Source organism: Rhinatrema bivittatum, chromosome 14 (assembly GCF_901001135.1).
Source record: "Rhinatrema bivittatum chromosome 14, aRhiBiv1.1, whole genome shotgun sequence".
In the NCBI taxonomy this organism is placed as follows: domain Eukaryota; kingdom Metazoa; phylum Chordata; class Amphibia; order Gymnophiona; family Rhinatrematidae; genus Rhinatrema; species Rhinatrema bivittatum.
Genome location: NC_042628.1, coordinates 16,622,982 through 16,649,591, shown reverse-complemented (window position 1 = coordinate 16,649,591; position 26,610 = coordinate 16,622,982). Strand labels below are relative to the sequence as shown.

The window sequence follows — 26,610 nt, the reverse complement described above, 5'->3', positions numbered from 1 at the left end:
TGTTTCCAGAATTATCCAAATGCACTCATGGGAAAGCTTCTTGCTCTGTATCAGCGCATGCTGGATGTGGGGCTTTGTTTTCCTCAGTTGCCCTGCAAGTACATTATGGGGTATCAAGGGAATAGATTTATATTGTTGATCCTGATCATCTAATTACGTTCCTTAGGAGCAAACCCCCAAAGACTGCACCAGCCCCTACGAACCAGTGCTGACACTCATGCTTCATCTTAATCTGTTATCAATGTTATTGCTGGGGGGATGGGTCACCTTAATTGTAATTTTAAATTGATGCATTTCTTCCCATTATTTTCTGAGTAATTTTCCAAATTGGGTCTCGTCTATAGTGGACTTAGGTTCACTTGTGTAATTTAATTGTTTTTGTACTTAATTTATTATTTCTTTATGTAGTGATTGATTTCTATTGCATGGGGTTTTCTTTCCATATAAACTGAAATGATGCAAAAAAACCAAAACAATACCATTATAAAAAAAGAAGAAAGCATTGGATAAGTACAGAGGTTCCTAGTTAGGAAGAATTGAAGGTAGAGCCAGATATCAAATTGGTGCTACTGTATTGCAATAGGAAGGAATTGGAAAATTAGATGAGCCTGGTGTTCCTTATCGGTTGCCATAATATATGTTTCTATGTAGTCTGTTCCTAGTCTTATTTTTCAGTGTGCCCTGGAAAAATAACTGCTGCATACATGCAATCCTTTAATTATTTATAGATCTCGTTGGCAAAAAAAAGAGAAAGTAATGCTAAAATATTCTGGACAGCTCAGAACGTCCTCGTTTGACACACACTTGATTCGCAAGACTTTCAAGGGTCTAATGGAGATTTCGGAATTTTTTTTTTGAAAGAGAAGGTTCATGCATTAGACTACATAGATTTGTAGGTGCTGCTGCAGGAATCTAGAAGAATACAAACAAAGCAAGAGTGACAGGGGGTCGGACCCGCTCTCCCCTTGCCTCCCGTGCTGTTTTTAAACCGGCACTCCGAGCAACTGAGGCTCCAGGCTCACCTGCACAGCTCGCTGGTGAGGTCACCAACTCACCTTTCAGCGAGCGCCTCCTTCGTCTCCTTCCAATTGGCTCTTTCCGCTGTCACTCACCCTCCTCTAGGACTCGGCTGTTAACCCCCTCCCCCCTACTCCCCCCCCCCCGCCTCCCTGGAGCGTGACGTAAGACAACATGGCGCCGGGAGGAAATGGAGCGTGTGAGGGCTTGCCTTGGAAACTGTTGGCGTTCTGTACGGCGGACGCGGCGTTTTGCGGGCTCCGAGTGATGTGGAGCCGGGCCGAGGCGGACAATATGCGCGTAGCGAAGCGGCGGGGAGGAAGCAGCGGCGGCGGCGGTATCCGAGCGTCGGGCGGGCCAGCACCGAGCCCGGTGGGTGAGGCCGCGCGCGGCGCGCGAGAGACCACCACCCCCCCCCCCCCCCGGAGACCTCCCATCTCCGTGTCTGCGCCGTCCAGCGAGAGCGGGGGCCGCGCTTAACGGGACCCTGGGGTGGCGGAGCCAGCGGCCGGAGACTTGCGGCAAGAATGAGGGACCCGAGCGGCTGCCGCTGGTGCGACGCCCGGCTGCTGCTGCTGCTGCTGCTCCTGGCGTTGGCACCGGCCGCCCAGGGAGCTCCACTTCCGGAAACAGGTGCAGGTGAGCCGGGCTGGGATTCAGGAAGGGCGCTCTTTCGATTGGGAGCGGATTGTATGTGAAATAAGCACCGAGTTTCGGTCGAGAGAGAGGACAGTCCCCTGCCCTCCCCCGCACGCTGATCTTGCGCCCTTCCTCAGCCTTGCATCCTTTTGTGCAGTTCAGGGGTTCAGGTGCTGTTTAGTTCTGGCATCTGTGTACTCGGATGTGGAAGGAATCGTTTCCTTGTTTACGAGTCCGGATATAAAAACCCCGTCATTAACGATTAGGTAGAAACAAAAACGACAGGTCCTTTCTTTCTCTTGGAACTGGAGGTGTTCCCGTATCTAATTCTGAAGTTCTGTTTGCACAAATGGCCTTACAGATGCCCTTGTTCAGTTACTAAATGATTTTTAAATTCCTGCTTTGCTGAGCCTGATGAGAATTTGGGTGATTAAGCTTCATTACAAATGTCATTATAATGTTCTGAGAGCGCCTGCGTTTGGGTCAGCAACAATGAGTCTGGACTTCTGCTTGCCGACGTTTTAAATCAGTTGTATGCTTTCCAACTTGTATATCTTTATTCTGTAAAGAATCACGTTCACCAGAGATTCTATGTTAGAAGCAAAATCTTTTGCAAATTTTGTCCATTGGTTTTGCAGAACTGGGCATATTGTGTTATAATCCACTTCTGACGATATTTCCCCCATTTTTATGAGACAAATCCTTAAACCATTATAAATTATCAAATGTATAGTTTCATTTTAGTAAGTCCATGTTTGTATATTTAATACTCTTAAATCTTTGTTTCCTGCTGTGATTTGAATGTAAGGTTATTTTTTCTAAACTGGATATTTGATTTTAATTCTGTCCTAATAGCATCTGTGTGATGATTTTAAGGTCACGGCTCCATTGCCATATTAAGCATCTTACAAAGCCAGAGAGAGAGTATGCTGTAACCCAATGTTTCCCAAAGTGGTCCAAGAGCCTTATCTATTGACAATATACATGTATGAGTTATGTTGGCTTACTTTGGACAACCCATTATATGTAAATGTATCTGATGCATATTCTTTGAAGATATCCTGAAAAACAAATAGCTAGATGAGATGTCATGACCAGGTTAGGAAACAGTTACAATCTGTTCAATGCTACTTTCAGGTGTTGGGTTTATTGGTGACCTTCAGTTGTCTAGATTCTCTCCTATTCTGTCTGCAGAATAGAAACTAATGCAAGTGGATCCTAATGGTCATTACAAGAGTGGTATCCTTATTAAGATGTATCCCATTTGTCTCCCCAGATCCAATATTATAATTTTTATAGCATCTTTCTCCTAAACATTAAATAATCTTTAGTGTCCCCAAATCTTATTCTTTAGTAATTAAGTAAACTGAGAAGTAATACAAACTACTGTTTTGAAAAAAGGACGTACGGAAGTATAAAAAAATGCAACCTAAAACAAGTTAGAAGCTTTCTTCTTGCCCTTTGCCCAAGCAGTGAACTATGTAACTCAGAAGATAATGTGCTCCAGTGAAATAGCTAGACTAGTTTAGCCAAACATTTTTATGATTCTTGATCATGCAGATTAGAAAGCAGGAAATAGTATTATAGTAAGAGCTGAAGGATTGACGAGGACATCATATGACCTGACCAGTGGAGTCTGTATCTATGTATTTAATAGAACTCAGTAGTTAACTCTTTACTTCAGGGCAGAATATAAAAAGGCTCAAATCCAATCCAATAAAGATTTGGCACCGGCCACAGGTGAGGGTGATTAAAAGTAGTGATGGCGCAGCTTACACCTCAGAAATAACTTGAACCTTAAACTGAGATTAATTTAACCCCATCCCAGTTGTAAGTCAGGGTGATGAGAGTAAATAAACTCTTGATATTTCTTTTAAATGAGCATGATCAACATTTTCTTCTTTATTAATGAATTAGTTTGTGGTAGGAAGCCATAATGATCTATGAAAATCTTTTGTGTGCATAGGCTACTTTAACAAAAGTGCACAAGAGTTGGCTAGTGTCAGTCAGCTTATAGGGAGGACATAGTAACATTTTATGCTCTGCTGTGTGTTTTTAAAATGATAGACAGCATCCTTTGTAACATAATTGAATTAAGGCAGAAGAGTTCAGAGCGTCACTGAAACATAGAAACATAGAAGTGATGGCAGAAAAGGACCTTATAGTCCATCCAGTCTGCCCAGCAAGCTCCATTACTTATCAGTTTCCCATACTTATCAGTTACTCAGTCCGCCAAGGTCAGGACTCTTATTGGTTACCGTTTGAGTCCAATCTCCTTTTCCCTTGCCGTTGAAGCAGAGAGCAATGTTGGCATTGCATCAGAAAGTGTAGTATTGGCTTTTTGGCTAAGTGTAGTAACCGCCGCAACAAGCAAGTTTACCCCCATGCTCTTGTTGGTTACTGTTTGGGTTCAATTACCTTACCCCCCTGCAGTTGAAGCAGAGAGCAATATTGGAGTTGCATCAGAAGTGAAGTATCAGGCTTTTTGTTAAGGGTAGTAACTGCTGCATCAAGCAAGTTACCCCCAAGTTTGTTTATTTTCCCAGAATGTACAGTTTAATGTCCTTGTTTGTTGACTGAATCTAATTCCCCTCTTACTCTTTTTTCCCCCTGCTGTTGAAGCAGCGAGCAATGATAGAGTTTGCATCACAGTATGAAGGCTTATTTGTTAAGGGTAGAATCTGCCACACCAGCAAGTTTCCCCCAAGCCCCTTTACTTCATTCTCCTCCCCCTTGCCTTTAGGGATCCACAGTGTTTATCCCATGCCCTTTTGAAATCTTGTACAGTTTTTGCTTTCATCACCCTCCTCCGGCAAGGCATTCCAGGTGTCCACCACCCTCTCCGTGGAGAATATTTCCTGACATTGATTCTGAGTCGTCCTCCCCGGAGTTTCATTTCATGACCCCCTAGTTCTATTGGATTCTTTCCAGTGGAAAAGGCTTATTGTTGATTGTGCATCATTAAAACCTTTCAAGTATCTGAAGGTCTGTGTCATATCTCCTCTGTTCCTCCTCTCCTCCAGAGTATACATATTTAGGTTCTTCAACCTCTTCTCATAAGTCATTTGATGGAGACGCTGATAACTCAAGCACAATGTTGCTAGATATGCCAGCATATCTTCTTCCCTTGGCCAACATTCATTGGCACTCCCTCCCCACTTAAAATGAAATGCATGAACATGTGAGGAGTCATTTTTATAGTGACTTGGTAATTTAAAAAGGAATATGCATTTTTTCACTGTTACTTGCCGAGCTGGCCTTGTAACAGTGCTGCTAACTGCTGGCAGCTTTTACTCATGGCATCATATTTCAGAAGTCTGCTGGGGTCCTTTTTAGTTAAACCCATGTTCCTGACATACATTTTACAAGTGCTTTTGTTGTAGTGTTTTACTAAGAGCCACGAGCTAAGAGGTTTCCCATGGCATTAGTAATTCTCAGGAATCAAGGATCAATATGGAAGGGTTTTACAGTGTAGTAGGTGGGATAATCCTCAGCATGATCATGATTCTTGTTATAAAAAAAAAAATAATTATGTAAGGCTTTAGTCTGAAGGTTAGAACAAAATTTAGGGATCTGATTACAAAAATGTGTTAATATGCATTGTTGGTAAATAACCCCACTGAGATTGATGTCTCTTTACTAACTACACACAGTTTAAATTGGCTCCTTAGTGCTTGTTTATGTGGCTTTGAATAAAGAAAACCTTAAGTTAGGGTGAGTAAAATTTAGTATTTATTTTTGTAATCTAAAGCTCAACAAATATTTGCATGTTTTAAAAACCTTCCCAAATCTGATTTACTTAGTTATTAAATAAAACACTGAAAAGCAGAGGCCATAAAAAATTAGTTCACAGTGAATTTGTTATTTATAATTTCTATGTATGTAATTAGTTGCATATGCTTTACCGGTGAGTTTGCACACTATAGCTATTATAAAGTGACTTGGTGAAAGAAAGTTAAGTTTTGCATGCAGGTGATGTGCTTTTTATATGTAGCTCATGGCAAGCTGATACATATTTCCTATTCCTTCTACTCTACTTTGTGGTCTAGAAGTTTTCTTTTTATAGTTAGTGTGACTAGGTTTGATTTGCATTGATTAGCAAAGCCACTTCACATTTTTCAACAACTCCTATCAGTTTTAGCTTAAAATGCATAAACATTGAAAAGCAGGGAAGAAAATCTTAATATGAACACCATAAATGAAAGCTAAAGAATTTTTTTTTTAAGGGACAAAAATTTGGTGTTTCCTGATGTATCAATGGAAACTCAAGCTAGATGCAAGCAGTTTCCTGCAGATGAGGCAGGATGTGCTGGATATTCTTGGTGATTTTTTTCCTTCGTTTTCCATGCAAATGTCTTGTAAAATATAAAGATGATCATTATATATTTTTGGACCCTTTACAGTTAATATTTCTTGATATTAAGATTGCCATTAGTACTGTCGCTGAACCCACCTAGATCTATGTATAAGATCGCTTTAGTTGATGCCTCTAGGTTTCATCTTTACTTACATATGCTTACAAGAGTTATTTGTGTTTCTCATTATTTCTTCTCCCCCCTTATATATGGTGGGCTTGTAAGGTTATAATCCTTTTGATTGTTTTTCCTTAAATATGATTTCCATATAAAAATTACTTTGTTTTTGTACCTATTTTCTGCAAATATAAATGTAATTTTATATTTGTTAAAAATAAAAATAAAAAATGTAGAAAGTTATTAAATATCTCAAATATTTACATCTCTTTCCTACCAAACACACCTTCTCAGCTTTGTGTACACATGCTGAGATCTTTACAATGGAAGTCTATGGGAGAGGCTGCAAAACTGCAAAGCCTATATCAATATGAACAATCTCTAGTCTAAACCATCATCAGTAGTAGATTATTTTCTCAAAAGTGCTGGATGGTGCATTATGGAACAAAAAAAACTATATGTCTTGCTTTGAATGACATTGAGAAAAGGATGTCAAAATCATTCATACCATTGAAATCTACAGATAGTTTTAATTAAACTGCACAATTTACAACAACCTTTCTCAAACCAGAGTACTTTTTTTTTTTTTTTGCCAGTCTTGTTTTCAGGATATCAAAAATGAGTATGCATAAAATATTTGCATGCAATGGAGTGAGAGTGGCTAAGGGGTACTCCAGGACCAGCTAGAGAAACACTGGTTTAGAGATTGTTCAGAGCAAGCTATCTTATTAGTTTTATTCCATCTACTTAGCTTAAAACAAGTTTTATAGCTGTTTACCAGTTAAAACATATTTGTGGTGGTTTTTAGCTGTGATGACTTTGTTTAGACTCTGAAAGACTTCATTATTGTCATTTAGATATGATTATGCATTATGAATTTTACAGCACTTATTGTCGCTAGGAATTTTGCCGTGGGGAACATTAGCTCGTGTGAGGCAGGCTAGAAGAAGCCTGCATTTTCAATAGATCATTATCTCACCAATTCTATGTAAAGTTGCAGCAGGTTAAACTTGGTTGAATGGAAAAGACAGGATATGTCTATACTCTTTGCAGATTAAAACACATCCTTTTTAAAATGAAAACTAATTTTAGCTAATGGTCATTCAAGACCCAGTTTCTGTTGTTTCCGCTTGTTTCTTTGCAGGAAACATAGGGGTTGCTGCTTAGCATGATTGTTTTGCAGTAGGTGGGATATAAGTAATAAATATATGATTTAATTGTACAGGTAGCTCGTCCAAGGATTAGAAGCATGGGGCTGTAACTTTCATGTTCATGCAGAACATTAAACAGGGGTGAAGTTTCTTCTTTAGTTACTGGGCATGTATCAGCTCTGCACATTTAATCGAGAAATTAACACTTTTTTTTTATAGTACTATCATGTGATATGTTTTCCGTTAAGTTATTGACCACCTGAAATTCAAACAGAATTTGAAAGTAGACCTCAAAGACATAATCTTATTCTTAGGACGTTCCCTATGTTGAATGCAAAACTATAAGACAGGAGAAAAACTGAATATATAAACTAAGAAGTGAGGTTCTCCAGATATCCATTTCAGTTTCACTTTTATAACTGTTGCTATAAGTGTACTTTTGTTTCTCTTGGACTAAAACAGTTGATATACAACTTTAACTGTAGAAATACATTTTTAGTTAATTAGGGTGATTAAGATGGCCATGTTCACTGCTGCTCATAAAAGCCCGCGCGTGCGTCCATGTACACGCAGTTCCTGACGTGGACATGGATGCGGCTAATTTATAACATGTGCGAGTTGATGCTTGCATGTTATTAAATATGATTCCTGCGTGCATATGTGCGCCAGATTTTAATGTGCGGGCAGGTGGCCTCTTCCATGTGCACAACGGGGAGGGGGGGGGGTTTTTCAAAAGCAACTCACGGCGATGGGAGTAGGGTTTTCCCAGTTCCCTCCTAGTCTGTTCCAATTAAGGAGTAAAGGAATACTTACAGCTCCTTCGGAGCCTAATGGCCGCTGTCCCACTCCGGCCTGCCCCTTTTCGTTGACCCAGCACCTCTGCGTGTATTGGGGGTTATGTGCGTGGCCGGGCCATTTTTAAAATGCGCTCAGCCCAGCCATGCACATAACCCCTGGATTTTATGAGCGTGGGCCTCTTAAAATTCGGGCAAAAGTTCACAGCAGAGGCTGAAGAGTTTAGGGGCTGTTCAGATTTGTTCCCTTGGTACAGGCTATGTGACCTGGCTGAATCATAGGCCTCATTGGCAACAGACAGTGCATTTGAATATTTCTTAATTTGTAAGTTCTGAGCTTCATACACATGGCCTGTTACCCAGAGTTTCTTTCCCTTGTTAGTTTATGCAGTAGAGTCTGTGCATATGTAGTCAGTTTGTTTTACTAGACACGCACTGTCTAATAACAAACCTGATCGGTAAACATACATAGGCATGTGATGGACAGTAGGACTACAAAAGAATGCATAGTAAGTTATATTTTTAGCCTGTGAGACAGTTGCTTATTTGTCTGCTTGAAGTTGTTTTGAGGATTCCCCCTGCTTTATTATATTGGTTTGTAATTCTTAGCATTCTCCATAATTACGCCTATATTGGTTTGATCTTCAGTTACATGGGTTGTAACCAGTACATTTATTATATGCTTAAAATAAGTGTGATACAAAATTAGCTATAATCAAATATACAAACCAACAATCAAAACATGGAGGGATGAAAAGGAAATCCTTTCAATCAAAATAGTACAAGGTCATTAAACATTACAGTATTTAATCAATTTTAGTTCTTTTTAAAGCAGCTAAAAAATAAGATATTGATAATCTAACAAAGGTCAAGCTATGATATTAGACATCCAAGTTAAACACCAAAGGCTTGTTCAAACAGCCATGTTTTAAAAAATTAGGTAATCTCTCTTGAAAGTCTAGCTTCTACTGGGGATGAATTCCAAAGTTTTGGCAGATAGCACAAAAATGCTTGCAGTCCAGACCATATCAATTGACAACTCCTAAGAGAAGGCATTGAAAGAAGGGCAACCTGGTACTTATGTAGTTGTCTTGCTGGAAAATAGGGCACCAATAAAGTTTAATTGGTGTTAATATTATCTATTTCCTGAGTACATTTGATACAGTGTGTGGAAAATAAATTGGCATATTAATTTTTATTTTATTTTTTTTTATTTTTATTTACCCAATGCTTTATTGGGTTCACTTCTGAATGGTCAGTTTTCCCAATCTTATTCATTAATGAGCTGGAAAAGGAAGCAGTGAGCAAGGTGATCAAACATGCAGATGACACAAATATTCAAATTATTTAAAACCCAAGCAAACTGAGAGGGACCTTACCAGACTAGGAAAATGGGCAGCAAGGTAGCAGGTTAAATCTGAAGTGGACAAGTGCAAAATGATGTATATAGGGAAAAATAATTCCAACTACAGATACACAATGCTGGGTTCTGTATTAGTTACCACCCATGAAAAATGATCTTATTGAGCAGGCCATGAATCATTTTAGTAGTCTTCTTCAAAATGCTTCTACCTTGTTAATATTTATTTGTTACCTAGTCACAGTAAGACGTTGTCTCTTATCCCATGACTTTTTAATTTCCGTAGAAGCCTATTGTGAGGGACTTAATATATTTGGATTTTTAGCTGGCATTTGATAATGTCACCAGGTCTCTCTTGTGCTTGTTCGCACCTTCAAAGAATTATACTAGATTGGTAAACATGATCTCCCTTTGCTTAATCCATGCTGGTTGTTCCCCATTAAATCATGTTAATCTATATGTTTAGTGATTTTGTTCTTAACAATTTCCACCGTTGTACCTAGCACCAATGTCAGGCTCACTGGTCTGTAGTAACTTGGGTCACTCCTAGAACACTTTATGAAAATTGGCATTACTTTGGCTATTCTTCAGTCCTCAGGTACCCAAGCAATTAGAATAATAAGTTACATATTACAGTAGCAGGTATGTGATTTTGCATTTGACTTCCTTTAGAACCCTGGGGTGAATACCATTAGGTCTTGGTGATTTGCTACTACCTAATTGGTCAATTTGCTCTAGAACATGTTCAGGACTTGCATTGCTTTTAGTTCAGTTCCTCCAAATCATCACCTACCAAGAATGCCTCCAGCGTAGGTACGTCCCCAACAGCCTCCACAGTAAAGACCAAAGGAAAGATTTATTTTACCTTTTCTGCTATGGCCTTGTCCTCCCTCAGTGCCCCTAGTTATCTAACAGTTCAACTGATTCCCTTGTAGATTTCTTGAACTGTTAAAATCAATAAAAATGAATAAAAATAGTAAAACAGCAACACTTTTGTATACAATAACTTAAAAAAAGAATATAACATGCAGATTGGGTAAATACAAATACACATCATGCAATTCTTAAATCCATTAGTATGCTTTTGAATGGGCTTCCAAATCTGATAAAATTCAGAGCTCTGACTATATTTTGTGGCTGCTATCACTTCTTATTTATGCACCATACAGAGTCCCACCAGAATATATCACTTAGCAGGGAACAGTCTTTCCAAGAAGACACAATATTTTGGCAGGCAATAGATAACAAAATATTAAGCACATGTCTTCCATGGACCGAGAGAACAAAAAAAGAATCAGATTTCCATAAAACATTTTTTCTCTTTTTGTTAGGTTAATCGTTTGCAGCCAGATAGAAGCTGCCAGTGGAAATTTGAAATTTAGTCTTTTATTCCAACCCACCTTAAACACCCCATTGCCTTTTCTTCATGTTATATATATATAATTTTTTAAAACTTATTTAGATATTTTAAATACTGTCTTTCCATATCAAGATCACAATGGTTTACAAAATTATTGTGGTGGATGGGCTTTCCTTTTCTGCAAGGTTTCTCATTGGCATAAAATCATATCAGTGCATGTTTTCTTCTTGCTTTCTTAAACAGAAAGGAAGTCCTAAGAAAAATACAAAGGTGCGTAAGCACTGGTAAGTTATATGTAAAACATTAATAAAAAGCAGGCCAGGAGAGAATCTGAGGAAAGACACTTTAATAAGAGCTTTGTCAAGGACATTAAAATCAGGAAACCTAGGAGAAAAGTATGGGAAATGATTCAAAAATATATTTCCTATTCCATTTATATCATCAAGGCAACTACACACAACAATTTAAACAAAGGAAAAGGGAAAAAAAATATAGTTCAACCCACTCTGCAACACCAGCAAGAGAAATTTCAATAAAATGTAATCTGAAGACTTGGATCTCAGGCCTCCTTTTCAAGAAGCAGAAGAGTAAGCCACTGAACGAGCTAAATATGTATGCTTTTGAAGAACGAATGGGAAAGGGGAGATATAATACAGACAGTCAGATATTTAGAAGTCTTCAAGTGCCAGAAGGCAGCACTTTTCTTAAAATGAAAAGCTTGAGAACAAGGAGTCATGATATCAAGTTTAAATGGAGGGAGGTGCAAAAGGAATATTAAAACCAAGCAAAAAGCAAATTTAACTGAGAAGGCAATTAGTGGCTCCTGGAATAGGCTTCTACCAGGGGCCAAAACATGCTTTACTGTTTTGACATTGCCCTCAAATATCAAACCTCAGCGGCACAAATCTCAAGCAGTAACTCAGCAGAGGAATACATTGGAACAGAATTACAAAGAAAGTAATGCTGTATCGCAAGCATGATTTTTCAAAAAACTAAAAGTAATTTGGGGACAATTCAAATGCAGTTCCTCACTTAGACTGCATTAATATTATAGCAATCTATTCATTTCACATTCATCTTGATTACCTTTCCAAATATCTTCATACATCTGATAAACAAAGCAGTAAAACACCTAAATGGCATAGTCCTACTAGTTAGTTACCTTGCAATTAGAGTGCAGTTAAATATGACAATTCATTATTAAATGTATGTCACAGCTGTCAATTGTATAACTCAGAAGCTCTTGACCTAAATGTTGAGAATGACAGTACAGCTATAAGGAAGCTTTGAAGACATCCACACAGATGAAAACAAGTTAAAATAATGCAGTGAATCCTTACTGCAGTGTGATCACTGGCATTCATTTGTTACTTTGAATGTAAAATAATTTGGATAATGCAAACAAATGACAATTTGGCTGTTGTGCAAACCTTATTTGTGATTTATCTTCAAAATATTTCTGTATCTAACACTGATGGTGTCTGCAGACCTAGTTTTATGAACACAGTACAGATTTTAGATGTAAATTTTTAATTTCATTTTTTGTACTCTGCTGTTTCCTCCAGCTCCTTGGGAACCGGAACTTTTCGCTTTTATTCACAACTACTTGGGGATTTTTATTCACCTATTTTATATCTCCTCCAAATTTACTTTAGTCCAGTCATTACAGTGAAGAGTTAATACCATCTATCATAATGAGGAAACCATAGAAGGGAAATGAGTTTGTTTCAAAAAATGAAGCACCATTCATGACTGGAAGGTAAAAATAACATTGTTACAAATCTGAGAAACTTCCTGTATGGCACCTCACCCTGCAGAGGGAAAGAGAGCTGCTGGGGCATGGCACCGCAATGAAAGCCACAAAATTATGAGAAATTTATCTTTTTTTTTAATTTCTTTTAATTTTCTCTTTATTAAATTTTTCATAATAATATACAAAGCATAACGTTGTTAAAGAAAAATGGTGTGTTACATCAATAGCAATCAATAATGAAGGAATTAAAACACTTCAAAAAAGGCTTAAAAACATGGCTCTTCAAAAAAGCATTTCACAGTGAGGTAGCGGAATAACACATACACAAAGCAGGAAGTCACCAAGAAAAAGCAGAATTGCTTATTTTTTTATTATTTTCTCACAATTAAGTATTAAATTAGAAAGACATTTAATTGTAAATGGTAACCACGCCCATTCCCCATTTAGAGTATATTATTGAACTGTTTAACCGTATAATAATGGCACCCTATGGATAATTGAGAAACCACATATTTATGCCCAACTGTAAACCGTTGTGATGGTGCTCTACTATATGATGGTATAGAAAAGTTTTAAATACATAAATAGAAATAATATTTTCAGCATATCACAATTTGAAATTTACTACACCCATTAGACCTCAAACTTGGTGTGGGGAGTGGTATAACTGTAATACCAAGGGAGAATCTAAGAAAACAAAATATACTAGGAAATTAGGTGTCCTATATATATCGGATTCTTACTATGTAGACTTCTTTAACTACCACCCATTTGTTTTTCCACTTTTTTGGCCTCAACAAAACATTTTAGCTGGTCCGGATGAAAAAAAATATAATTGTCTCTCCCATACTTAAGAAGACATTTACACGGGAACCTCAGTATGAAAGAGGTACCCACTGCTAGAACATCCTGCTTTAAAGCCAAAAAATGTTTCCTTTTTTGCTGCCTCTCTTTAGTTATAATCTGGAAAGATTCTAATACCAAATCCCATAAAGGGAACGTTGATTTTTTTTTTTAAAGTAAGCACGGATTATTTCTCCCATATCATTTTCATTAAGGAAAGATATTAATAATGTAGCTTTCACAGCAATCTCATACGTTGAAGATTCTAAGATGTCTGTTAGATTTTCTAACACATTGGGAGCTGATTGTATTTGCTGATTTCTCTTCGTTGGTAGAAAATAAACCTTTTCTAGGGGTGGAGTCTTTTCAGGGGGAATCTCCAAATCCTCTTGAAAATAGCGCTTCATGGTCATTCTAGGGAATTCTCCAACAACCCTTGGAAAGTTTATTATTCTCAAATTTATTTATTTATTTAGGGCTTTTTTATACCGACATTCATGATACCAATCATATCATATCGGTTTACAAGAAACAATGGTGCAAAAACATTAACATCAACATGAACAATAGGCAAAGAGAGAACAAGTGAACAAAAGTTACAATAAAACGGGCACATGAACTGGATGAAATTTAGATGCCTCGGCATATTTTCTATATTTTCAGTTTTTCTTTTCGCTGCTCCACAATCTTGAATCAATGTAGATTGAACTTCTTTTACATGTTTTATATATCATTTCCCAAACTTGTAAATTTCTCAGTCATCTCCAACTTGTATCCCTCAAAATTCTTATTCAGTGTATCCAATTGGCAGGAAACAGTATTTATCTTTGTCGAACAATCAGCTATTAATTTTGCCATTGCCGATGACATTTTCCATAGGCAGTCCAAAGTGACTACTTCTGACTTTTTAAAAGTTATCTCACCTTCGGTGAAGGGAAGAGGCTTCTGCCCCCGACTTCCACCTCCTGGGCTCTGTTGTTCCTCTCTTCTTCCATGTTCACGCTCACCGAGGGAGTTCTCTCCATATACCATGGAGGTCTGCGGTAGTCCTTCTAACGACATCGCCCCCTTCAAGCTGCTGCACAAGATTATCCACTTCGGGGTTCTCGGAGAGCTGTGGTGTGGAAGTGGTACGCGCAGCCAGTGGTAGTCTGTCGTCCGGTGGGCTGAGGGAAACCTCTTCCGAGGTCGGAGTCACATTCTCCCCTCTGTGACCCGACAGCCGGACCTCTCAGCTCTTTCTCTTCCAATTTTTGAACGCATTGATCGATCGTCTTCTGCCCTGCTGGAACCGCTGAGACAGAAGGGTAAGTTCTCAGCCTTCCTTTGCGCTTAGGAGGGAAAAAATAACGCCAGAGCAGTATTCAGTGCATCCGTTCAGGGCGCCATCTTGACTCCACTCCCCCATCCCCTCTTATCTTTTTAAAGTGTCTTCCTGCCAGTTTGCATACTGGTATACCCTCAAGGAGAGTTAAAATCTAGATGATTTTTGGTTGTCTTGATAAGTACAAGTATTGGTAATACAAAAAGTCATTCATATCTTATTCATTGGTAAGTATAGAACAGAATAATAATAATAGACTTCCCTATATTGATATTGTTTTCAAAATTAACATTCTGGCTGATTTTGGGTTTTGTTTTTTTTTTTTCTGGCTTGTGGTGTACGTTTTGATAAATTAATCATGCTATTAGGCCGTTAATTAAATTTTCATGTGCTATAAATTCATAATTCTCTTCCCATTACTTGCAGTTTTTCATTTTTATATATTGCTTTGTTGATTATAAACTTAACTGTTACATACTGCACTAAAATGGAAGTGTGAGCTTTCATAATGTAAGATTCCCATCTATTTTATAATAGTTGTTTACAACCTTGACTCAGGCATATTTCTTATTTTGATCTATTGATTCAAACAAGTGAGATTTTGATTAGGATAAATATTTAAAGCAAAAAAAAATGGAAAGCATATATTTAAACTTGTACATTAAAAGCTAGGTCAATATATGGCCTCAAAACCTACCATAGAAAAAGGTTAACGTTTTCTAAGCTTTTTTTTTTTTAAACACAGTATAGTCTGGCTTGCTGAGATTTCTCTCTATGATGAAATTTGTCTATGAAATCAACATTTTTCTAATGCAACCTAAATTACCACTTGGCGTTAGATCTTATTTTGTGAGTGTTTTGCACTTAAGTTGCAAAAACCTTCAGAAACCTTTAATGTTGTTCTTGTTCTTTTAGATGTTTATTTGTATTAAGGTCTAATGTAGTTGTTTTGCATGCCAAACTGAGTGAAAAACATCTAAATGTCTTCTGTTGCTGGTTTTATATTTGTTGTAACTTATCAATCTGGTGACTTAAAAAAATGGTTCATATGTTAGTGGTAAGTGGTAATCAAAAATAATTAAAAAATGCAGTATATTCAGGTGCTCGTTGCAAAGGTCATCAGATTCTATATACACTCCTTCATATCTTCTGTAATTTCATCCACCTGTATAACAATGTGATTTTCCATCCCTTCCCCTAATTTCAGGAGAAAATTGCCACCACGTATCCACTCGTTTTTTGTTTGGTTTTTTTAATTCTTTAAAATTTTAAAATTTTCAATTATAAGTCAAACCGACGTTTATAAAGTATTGGACAGAACATATCCACTCTTAGTCTGTCCTTATACTACTCAGTGATTCTATTTTTTTTTTTTTCCCTAGAACTTTGCAGGATAAAATCTGAAGGTTTCTCTGGGCATGCTTGAAGTTGTCAAGTCTCTGCAGCTTCATGGCATGTCTCACTTCATCATTTCTGCTGCTAGAAACTGATTTATTTTTAATGGAAGACTGAAGTTAGCTTTCCAGAGCAAATCTTTTTTTGAGTAAAATTCTTCCTTAGTGTATTTTTAATCCCTCTAAGTATCTTAATTCGGCATTTTGATATCGTCAAGCTTCAGTTTTTTCATATTCTGTCAGTAGATCTCACTTTTGCTGCAATCTCTAATCAGCTTTCCAGATGGGGAATGCTTCTTTTTGTATTCAATCTTTCCTTCAAAATTTATTTTCCAATTGATCTCATATTGATTGTTTTAGGCCAAATCCTTAGGAAGGAGCCAGATCTCATTCTCCCAGCTTTTGCTGAGAATCAATCAGGCTCTGAGCACTTGAACACAGAGCTGAAGAAGAGAGGACATTGAAGGAGAAGATCCGTCAGTGTTGATTTCCTTCACACAACTTGAAGGAAGGAATACTGGGATATCCTGCCCTCAAAGCAGTGTCAAATGGAGTGAAGTTTTATCCAGTCTGCTTACCACATCAGTCTCCATTAGTCCATCTTTCAGGTTACCCCAAGAAAGTGAAGGAGTTTAGACCTCTAACTGACCTCCATCAACCATTTGAACTGATATTTTTGAAGAAGAACTTCAGAGATAGCAGAAGTGTTTGTTCAGCACATGAAAAGTGTTGGGTGGCATATGTCAACTGTCTCAACTCCAGTTGGAGTATTGAATGACCACACCCACTGCTGCCTCCGTTGTGCAACCAAGCATTTTCAGGCTATCATCAAGCTTCGAGTCTCGAGGTTTGGTAAGCTAAAGTTGAACTGTTTCCAAGAGAAGCTTCTCCAGACCTTCATTGATGATCAGTTTCAGTATCTCAAAAGTTGTCAATCAGTGCTGAAAGGCAGTTGACTCTCTAGAATTGGCATGCCCTCAGAAGTCATCCATAGTTTATATAGAGAATGACTCTGAACATTCATGTTTGTTCCCTCATGAGTCGAAGGAAAGCGATTCTAAGGTAGAATTTACACGTGAATGTTTATAAGACTCTTACTCTAGTCAAGGAATAGATCGCTTAAATGCCTTCTCAGATTTGTTTAGACTATAACATAATTTCCTTTCAGTTGTAGGTTGAAGAAAAGCACAGTACCCTATTATTTGGACTTCGAGGAGTCATTGATAGTGGCTTTTCACCCCTTTTTATCAGGAGGTTTGCAAGAGAATGTAGGAAAACCTACATTCTGTTGTCCTGGTACACAACATACTATGTCCAGACAGCCATGAGATTTGATAGGTTCCAACTGCTATACCAGTCAGTGATGGTTGAATGCATTCTAAAATACACCAGAAAGTGTACAAATCATATCTTGGTGTGTGTTGGGGATGAGTGTCAGATCATGGATCATTTTGGAAAAAGGCATTAACTAATGCTACATTTTAGTCCCATATAGCTTCCTACCAGGTCTACATGGTATAGCATTTTTATATAGCATTCTGGAAAGGGCAAAGGAATTCACTGACTGCCTCTCTTACGAGGATCAGGGTGTTGACTCAATGCAAGGAGCGTAAGAAGAATCTTATATGTTCAGCATTTAATTATTTTGCGATGACATTGAGCCTCGGCAGTCACTTTAGATGAGCATAGGCATTCGTGATGCTGGTTGCCTAGCCTACATGAAGACATGCAGAAACAACTTGCAGATAATTGCTGATTTTCTGGAGGGTTAAGTTCAAAATCATACTACTTGTCTTTAAAGCTATATATGGATTTGCCCCCAAATATTTTAGTTCTATATTGAAGATCTATCAGCCTGTACATATACTTCATTGCTCATTTCAGAATCTGTTAGATGCAGTATCCATTAAGTAGATCTGCCTTGTTGAATTTAGAGCAGTTATTCAGTGTGGCTGGACCATGCTAATGAAATTCTTTGCCAGATGAATTAAAAGCAGAATTGAGATTATAAGGTTTTGTAAATTATTGAAGACTCACTTGTTTGGGAGACTTTTGAGGAGCTCAATTATTTGTTTTAAATGTGTGGGGCTTTTAGCTGCTGTTCTAAGGCCTTATGTCTTGACATGAGGTGCTGCTTTTTGTTTATTTGGTTGTTGGTATATTATTTTTATAAATGTATATCTGTTCCCTATCTAGAAATGTTGATTCAGTTTATACATTATTTTAAATAAATAAAGGTCTTGCACTGGAGGAAATCTCTTCAGAGATTACAAGGAGGCTCTGAAATTCCTTAAAGACCACCATGCAGTGCTTCATGCTCTCTCCAGTATTGCCTTTGTCAGCTTCCACCTCAAGAGTTATGAGGCAGGAGCCTAGGAAGCAATTTTTATCCCAGAGAAAACTTTTACAAAGTTCTATTGGACATCCTTTTACGAGGGAGTCCCATCAGTGTGATTAGGTGATTAACTTTGTGCTCAGAGAAAATTAAACTGCTAATCTGTGTTCATTTGTTATATGAAGATGGAAGAATTTTCAGTCCCGCATACCCAGCTTCCTTTGCTACTGGAGTTTGGCTTGTTAGCTTAATAATGGAACTTGGAGTGCAGGAGTAACCTAGTGGTTAGAGTAGTGTGCAGTGAACCAGGGAAACCAGAGTTCAAATCCCTCGGCTGCCACTTGTGACCTTAGGCAAGTCACTTTACCCTCCATTGCCTCAGATACAAATTTAGATTGTGAGCCCTCTGGGGAAAGGGGAATTTTACAGTATGTGACATGCTTGAAAGCAGAGACTCTGGAATTGCTGTGCATATTATGTTAATTTTCATTTTTAGACCACTTTTCTTGTACCAAAATACAACCCAAAGCAGGTTACAAAGAAGGAAATAGTACAACATACATCAAGAAACTAATACAGTTAAAAAATACATTAATATAAAACAATAGATAAAATACATATCAATATATCAAGCTGGAAACAAAGGCTAAGCCATAAACCAGCTAACAAAATATCTGTTTAATACTAGAATAGCCCACCCAACCATATTCCAGTACTCTCAGCCCCTGCAGTGGGGTCAGTTAAAACAGTCTCCCCCAGGTGACGTCACAGGGAGCTATTGGACAGGTGCGGCATCAGCAAGCTAGGTGCCGAGCTCTTCCCCTAAGGCTCAGGAATAGACCGTAAGGTGTATTTTAGCTGGCAGCATTTTTCCTCTCTGCAGCAAGGTCAGCTAGAATCTCCTTCAGATGATAAGGCGAGTGGGCAGAATTATTCCAACCTTAATGAGACTGCTACTTGTGTAGTGCATTAAACAGGTCATGGTCAAAGGGACTTTCAGAGCCTTTGGAAACAAGTTTGGTGGTGGTGCTTTCTGATGACGTCACCTCTTATTGTGATTGGTGATTCCTTTATCTTTAGGGAGCATTTATTACAGGTAAGGAACTTGGTTTTAGATGACTGAATGAAAGCACCATGAGAAATATACTAAATGAAGTTTGTCACAAAAATAAACTGTTATCGCATTGTTGAAATGCTGGCCTTTGAAATAGATGTTTTACCTGACAGAAGTCAGCTGAAGGTATAATCTAACTATTTCTATGTTCAGTGCAGGGAAAGGTTAAATCTACTCCATTTGAAAATGCTAGTGTTAAAAATTCATTATTAATGTGTTATATTTAACGCTGCATTTATTTTTGCTTTGATTCCAGGGGAAGCAGCTGCTAATGAAATTTCATTCTCTTATGTGATGCTGGCAACATGTAGTTTAGTTGTGCTGATAATCCTGCTTGTGAACTGCATTTCCTGCTGTAAGGAGCCAGAAATAAACTTCAAGGTGTGTATTTAAATTAACATTGGCAGAAAGGGACATTCTGCAGTTACAGCAAAACTAAATCAATTAATATTTTACCTGATTTTATCCTGGCTGGTGAAATCCTGTACTTTGTCTGTCCCCTTAGTTATGTTTATTTCAGGTTTTGTCATGTGGGTGGAAGCTTAAGCCTCATGATCTATTTTTTCTTTCTCTTTTTGGCCTGGCAGTTTGCTCCTCCTCCTCCTAGTTCTATCGGAACCAGCCTTCATTTGCAACTGCCCAGGGTTTTTTCCCCCTCCCTATTTTATATCCCCTCTCACCTCACCTAGCCCAGTTGTTGCATTGACAACACACACACATGTTCTGGAATGCCTTTCATGCAAATTTTTTTTTTTTACTTCATATTTATAGAATGTGGCCTGTAATGTGGGCAGATTCTGGTGATATAGATATATTTAGATATTCTTTTCAAACTATCCTGTGAAGTGTACATAGAAAGTATGGATTAGCAATGAGGTGTGTGTGTGTCCCCCCTCCCCCCCCCCCTGTATTTTAATAGACCCTTCCTCCCACTGTTCCAAGTCTGGTCATTGTAGCAATGGTCCTGAGGCTGGAAACTACATCAAGGCTTATTTTGTGTCCAGGGCCTTAAATACAGCCACATTGTATTACCCTTAATGACCACAGATCCCCTCTCCCTGGTGACTGGGAACGCTGCCACCACAGTATCCCCAGCTGACCCAAGTTGCCAAAGGCCTGATCTGGGAATTCAAGCAGGGGACCTCCGTTGGCAACTTGCTACACTGCCACTGAGCTACTGGGCCAGTCAGCAATGAATCTTTTAGTGCAAAAATATTGATAGTGATCATAGGTACATATTTCACAGATATTTCTGAGGCTAGCACACCTTTTGCATTATGGGGCAAATTTTTAAACGAGGGCGCGCAGGGTACGTTTGTTCGCGCTACCCGGCGTGCACAACGTACACCCAATTTTATAACATGTGTGTGCTGCCGCACGCATGTTATAAAATCCAGGGTCAGTGCAGTCCCTTCCCCTATCTAACCCACCCCCCAGCCCTACCTAAATCCCCCCTACCTTATTTCAAAGAGTTATGCCTGCCTCTGGCAGGTGTAACTTGCGCGCGCCGGCCAGCTGCCGGTGCGGCCGCTGTGCCGGAGGCCTCGGTCCTGCCCCCAAACCGCCCCGGATCGGTGCCACGACCCCGCCCCCTTCCTGCCTCTTTTTCAAAGCCCCAGGACAAACGTGCGTCCTGGGGCTTGTGCGCGCCACCGAGCCTATGCAAAATAGACTCGGTGTGCGCAGGGGCAGATTTTCGGGGTTACGAGCATAACCCTTTGAAAATCTACCCCTATGAGTTTTGCTGAGCCCTTTAAAGAAGTCGTTTGTGGTGCATTGCTCCCTGAGTAGGAAGTGGGGAGGGAGTTTGAAATTTATGGTGCGCTTTGACCCTCTCAGTAGTAGAAAATATTTGTTTATATTGGCCTCCATTGAGCATGTAGGATTGTCATTTAGCACTATGTACAATTTATTTAATTTTACATTAAATTAAAATTACTCTAAAGCATTCAAGCTTGGTCAACTTTGAGGTGAGTCAAGTTGAAGCTCTGCCCCAGACTTCATGTGTACTGAAAGGGGTAAATAGATTTTGTAGTGACAACCTGAATATATATGTTAGATGTCTAGTTTAGTATGTGTATGTATGTTTGTACACGTATATTCAAGGCAATTGCTGGACAAAACTGTATCATGAGCAAGGATTGATTTCCGTTTAACTCACAGGCTTAAACTTACTCAAATTTGGTGATGTGCCTTTCTCCTACCTTGGCTTGGTGCCTAGGTAGTCATACTTTATACTAATAAACTAGAAAAATGCATTATTGGTTATTTTTGTCTTAAAGTAGTTCATGGTTTTATTTGGTAATATGTCCGATATCCAGTTCAAAAGCCAGTTTGTAGCTTGAGGTCTATGTACTAAAAGCTTTCTTCCATTTTGTTTATGTATGGAAAATGCTTAGTGCATAGAGTCCTTAATTTTCAGCTTAAGAGAGTTAACTCTTTTGGCATGAGAGTTACTATGCAAACAGTTGGGTGCCCTATCTACCCAAAGTAGCTTGGGGAAGAGATCTTCCTGCATAAGAGATTCTTGGCTCAGAGCAGAATAATTTTTTATAAAATGCCTATGACACATTCAACACTCCTGTCAAATAATCATTTGGTGACCATGTCATCCAACTGAGTGATAAGTGATTGCCCTTTTGGTTCATTATCCTTTTTCTATGTTGAAAAAAGAAATGGTTATATTTCAGGTATGTTCGTTTTTACTACCTTAGCTGCTATTACTGTCTAAGTAGCAAAGTGCTGTTTCTGCTCTTCCAGGAATTTGAAGACAATTTTACTGATGAAATTGATTTTACGCCACCGGCAGAAGATACTCCATCAATTCAGTCGCCTGCAGAAGTTTTCACTCTTTCTGTCCCAAATGTTTCTTTGCCAGTTCCATCCCAGCTTCAGCCACCTGAAGGTATTCTGTTTTGCATTTTTAAATATAGCCCTTAATATAAAAATTGATATAATGTTTCCTATGTATATTCTTCTCCTTTTACCCTCTTTTATCCATGAATAGGAAATACAACGAATTGAGGAAAGCCGGTGATAGGCTACAAATCAAAGTATTTGAGAATAATTTCAAAGACATTTATGCTGGTAAATGCTGAGTTACCTTGGTAAACTGGCCTTTCTGAAAATTGCCCCTCTGAGTGGCTTAAAAAATACATTGAGATTCTCAGGGGTTATTTTTGGCGTGTTTTAGGTTTGAGAAGTAAAACAAGAGTACTTGGCGTTTTCAGAAGTAGGCACTCTGTTTTATCCCAACTTGGCCATCGTGCAGATAGAAGATGCAGAGCACACAGACACCTACCACCCGTATTTTGATTTCCCTTTAAAACTGAACACGCTTTGCGATTATATGGGCTACACAGATTTGCCCCATTAATCTTGGGAATAAACAGCAAGGCGAAAATATTCTTGTTTTAGACATTCATTTTTTTTTCTAACATTTTACAGGTTACCTATTTCTAATGAATGTATACTTTTAAAATGTCTTGTGCAATTAGTCTTCAAACAAAAGTAAAATAGGACGGAGTGAGTTTGGACAGCTGTTTTTTCTTTTTGTAAAATCCCTTTCATGTCCATAAACTTCCTGTCTGGGATGTGAACTTTGTCAGCCCCTACCATGCTGAAAACATCCTGCCTTATGCCTCTGTCATTTTTGGGTTTCCTGCTCAGGAAATAGAGAAGTGCATGGCAATTGGAATTGTGGTAGAACTGGACCAAGCATTTTCAAATCTGAGGGATATATCTTTGGCCTGTTTTAACAAATACATTACAAACACATTGTATAAAAAATTTATTTGGCCCTGTGCTTTTAAAAAATCAAGACATTTGTGTTAATTTGAGGACTGAGGTGCCTACCTAAGCCTTCATATCTGAAGTTTCTACAGATTCTTATAAAAATTAGTTAATCAGAAAAACAAAAAAAACCTTATAATGCCACAATTTTAATATCCATAGTAGACACTATAACTTAAAAAATTGTCAGTCGCACACCGTAATCCAAAACTGAATATGTGATAAAGGGACCTTCATAAAAATGGACTGGTCACGTTGCTGCCAGCAAATTACTTTCACAGTATCTGGTGAAATAGATACAGAAAGGATTTTTCTATTGTCTCCCCTCACAGGGAAGGTTTAGGCAGATGTGGTAATCAGAGATGTGCAAAAAGTTACATTTCAAATTAGAACTGGATATATTTCAGGCTGGTTTGGAGTTAAATGGGACTCTGGATTTTCTTCAGAGCTATTGAAGAAATCTGTCAGGTGTTTACTGGTGGATTTGGGGAAAATTAAAAGTCTAAAGCAGATGCATAATTGGGCTGAATTTACCTTTTACATTTTTTTAAAAATTCAAAGTACATTTTTCAGATTTGCTTCAGATTTCTTCAAAGAACTAATTCAAATGGCCCTTTGAAAAATGTGAAGTTTATGCTTTTCCCATTATAAGTGTTATATGAGGTACAGGAAAATTAGTTCTTACCTGTTAATTTTTGTTCCTGTAGTACCACGGATCAGTCCAGACCGAGGGTTGAGCCTCCTGTCCAGCAGATGGAGACAGACTAAAACTGAAAGGGTATCCTATATCAGGACAGAGCCTACTCTGCAGCCCCTAAGTATAACCATTGCCAAAGCAGATAAAAAAAAAAGAACCCCCTCCCCCGAAGAGGAAGATCAAGCAAGTAACCAGAAAACTCAACTGAGTAACCATACAACCATTGAAGGAACTCTGTATAAGAACACTCTTGCATATCCTTGGTCATCAACACAGATGCTTCCAGTGTCCTGAAGATAAAGATAGATAACTTGCATCCAGAGACCTGTAGGAAAGCTTTGAGTGGACGACATGAAAGAAACAGGGAAGGGAGTCTGGACTAATTTTCCTTTCCCTGTACATACCCGGATCAGTCCAGACCATGGGATGTACCAAAGCTTCCCTAAACCGGGTGGGACCGAGACAGTCCCGCTCGAAGTACCTGCCAACCAAAAACCGGTGCTTGCACATCCAGCCGGTAGTGTCGAGCAAAAGTATGCAGGGATGTCCATGTAGCGACCCTGCAGATTTCTTGCAGAGAAACCCGATTGACTCTCCGCCCAGGAAGTAGCTTGAGAACGCAACGAATGAGCCTTCAGGCCATCAGGAACATCCCAGCCTTGGCAAAGATAGGCCAAGGAAATTGCCTCCTTCAACCACCGGGCAATAGTAGTCTTAGAAGCCGGTTTGCCCCAATTTGGATCACTCCAGAGGACAAAAAGATGATCGGAGACCCGAAAGTCATTGGTGACCTGGAGGTACCGAAGTAAAACACGCTTCACATCCACCCTGCGAAGATCGCCACCAGCGGGACCCGCGACCTCCTCATGAAAGAACGCGGGAAGTTCCACCGACTGGTTGACATGAAAAGCGGAAACGACCTTCGGCAAGAAGGAAGGAACTGTTTTAAGAGATTGCTGCTACTTCCCATTCCCGAAGTAGCAGCAATTTATGCATTGGATGGAAGGGAAAGGCACAAGCTGGAGCCCTGAGTCCCGCCAGGACCGGGTCCATATGCTTTGGCAGCGAAGCAGTCAAGAGTATCCGCCAGGGGCCCCTCAATCCCTAGCTCCTGAAAAACAAAGGGAATGAGGGGTTCCAATTTCTCCCTCTGAAACATACGGAGAACCCAGGGATCATCCTCTTCCGAGGGGGGGAGCATCCCCGCTAAATCCATACTTGGATCCGGAGTGACCAGGGGAGTCGGAGGATCAGGGAAGGAGAGGGACCCCTGGGACCACCCGGACCGACCCCTGTGCCTCCGGAGTCGTAGGAGCGGGCGGAGGGGCTGTCCGTAGGAGTTTTGCCGGTAGGGGACCTGGGGAAGGGTCCTCCTCTTCCTGCAAGCTGGCCAGGTAAGATTTGTGCAAAAGAAGCACAAATTCTGATGAAAAACGGGGCCTCGCCTTGCCGAAGGGGGAGAGGGGGGGTCGGGGACCACGTCCTTTGGCCGCACGGGGCTCAAATCGGAGGGAAACTCCGCAAAATTTGATTCCTCAGCGCCGAGCAGCCCCAAATCGGGAGCTGCTGAAACTCCCAAAATGGCCGCCGTTCCTGCGGTTTGCCGACCCAGAAACTGCCTTGCCATGCGGTGAGGAGCGCTGCCGAAGAGGAGCCCTCCTCACCCGGCAAACGAGCAGAGCCCCTCGCGCGATAGGCGCGTCGAGGGCTCATCACAAGCTATGCAGCAATGTGATCACAGCATACTCGGTGAAGAGGAGCCGCGATCCTCAGCAAAAACCAGCTGATTTCAAAAAGTTAGCTGCCGGCAGGAGCAGAGGCAGATGAATGAACCCTGCACGCTCTTCTGCACACAATACCCTGGCTGCTGGCTTGTGGATTTATTTATTTATTTATTTTTTAAACTGAGAGAGACAGTGAAAAAGCCTTCCCAGTGCAGGGGAAGAAAAAAGCTCCGAGCCCCAAGGCAGCCAGGGTAAGGGGCGGGGAGTGATTGGACCACCAGTTTCACCCTCCAAGGATCACCGGGAAAGAAAAAACAGGGCTTAGGCTATGCAACACAAAAGGGGCTAAGCCCCACAAGAGCCAGGAGACAGAACTGTCTCCTGATAGAAAAAGACAGAGTCCACGACACTAATATATATTTTTTTTTTTGTAAACACTTGAAATAAATTACTACTTGCTTGATCTTTAGAGATAAAAGTACCCAACAGGGAAAAGGGCTGACTAGCCGAGATCAGGGAACCGCAGGTTGAGCTGATCCATCTGATCCATCAAATACAGAAGGGCTGCAGGGTAGGCTCTGTCCAGATATAGGATACCCTTTCAGTTTTGGTCTGGCTCCATCTGCTGGACAGGAGGCTCAACCCACGGTCTGGACTGATCTGGGTACATACAGGGAACTAGGTTATCTTTTTAAGACTGTTCACTGTACTGTTGGGAGATGAGTATCCTTGATACATTTGAAATGTAAATCTGTTCTGTTGCTTTGAGCCCTATCAAGACCCAGATTTGTTTTTACAAATCCATTTTAATTTTCTTAAGAAATGAGATGTTGAATGGACA

The 26,610-nt window shown here is 39.4% G+C and overlaps 1 protein-coding gene across 1 annotated transcript in view; it reads left to right on the top strand.

Annotated features, from left to right (window-relative positions):
- The first annotated feature begins 1,407 nt into the window (after positions 1-1,407).
- Positions 1,408-26,610, top strand: part of LMTK2 (lemur tyrosine kinase 2) — a 95,152-nt gene continuing 69,949 nt past the window's right edge. The window contains exons 1-3 of the mRNA XM_029576435.1: positions 1,408-1,656; positions 19,813-19,937; positions 22,317-22,461. Of these exons, the coding sequence (XP_029432295.1) occupies positions 1,545-1,656; positions 19,813-19,937; positions 22,317-22,461 (382 nt within the window). The 5' untranslated portion in view covers positions 1,408-1,544. The remainder of the gene's footprint in view (positions 1,657-19,812; positions 19,938-22,316; positions 22,462-26,610) is intronic.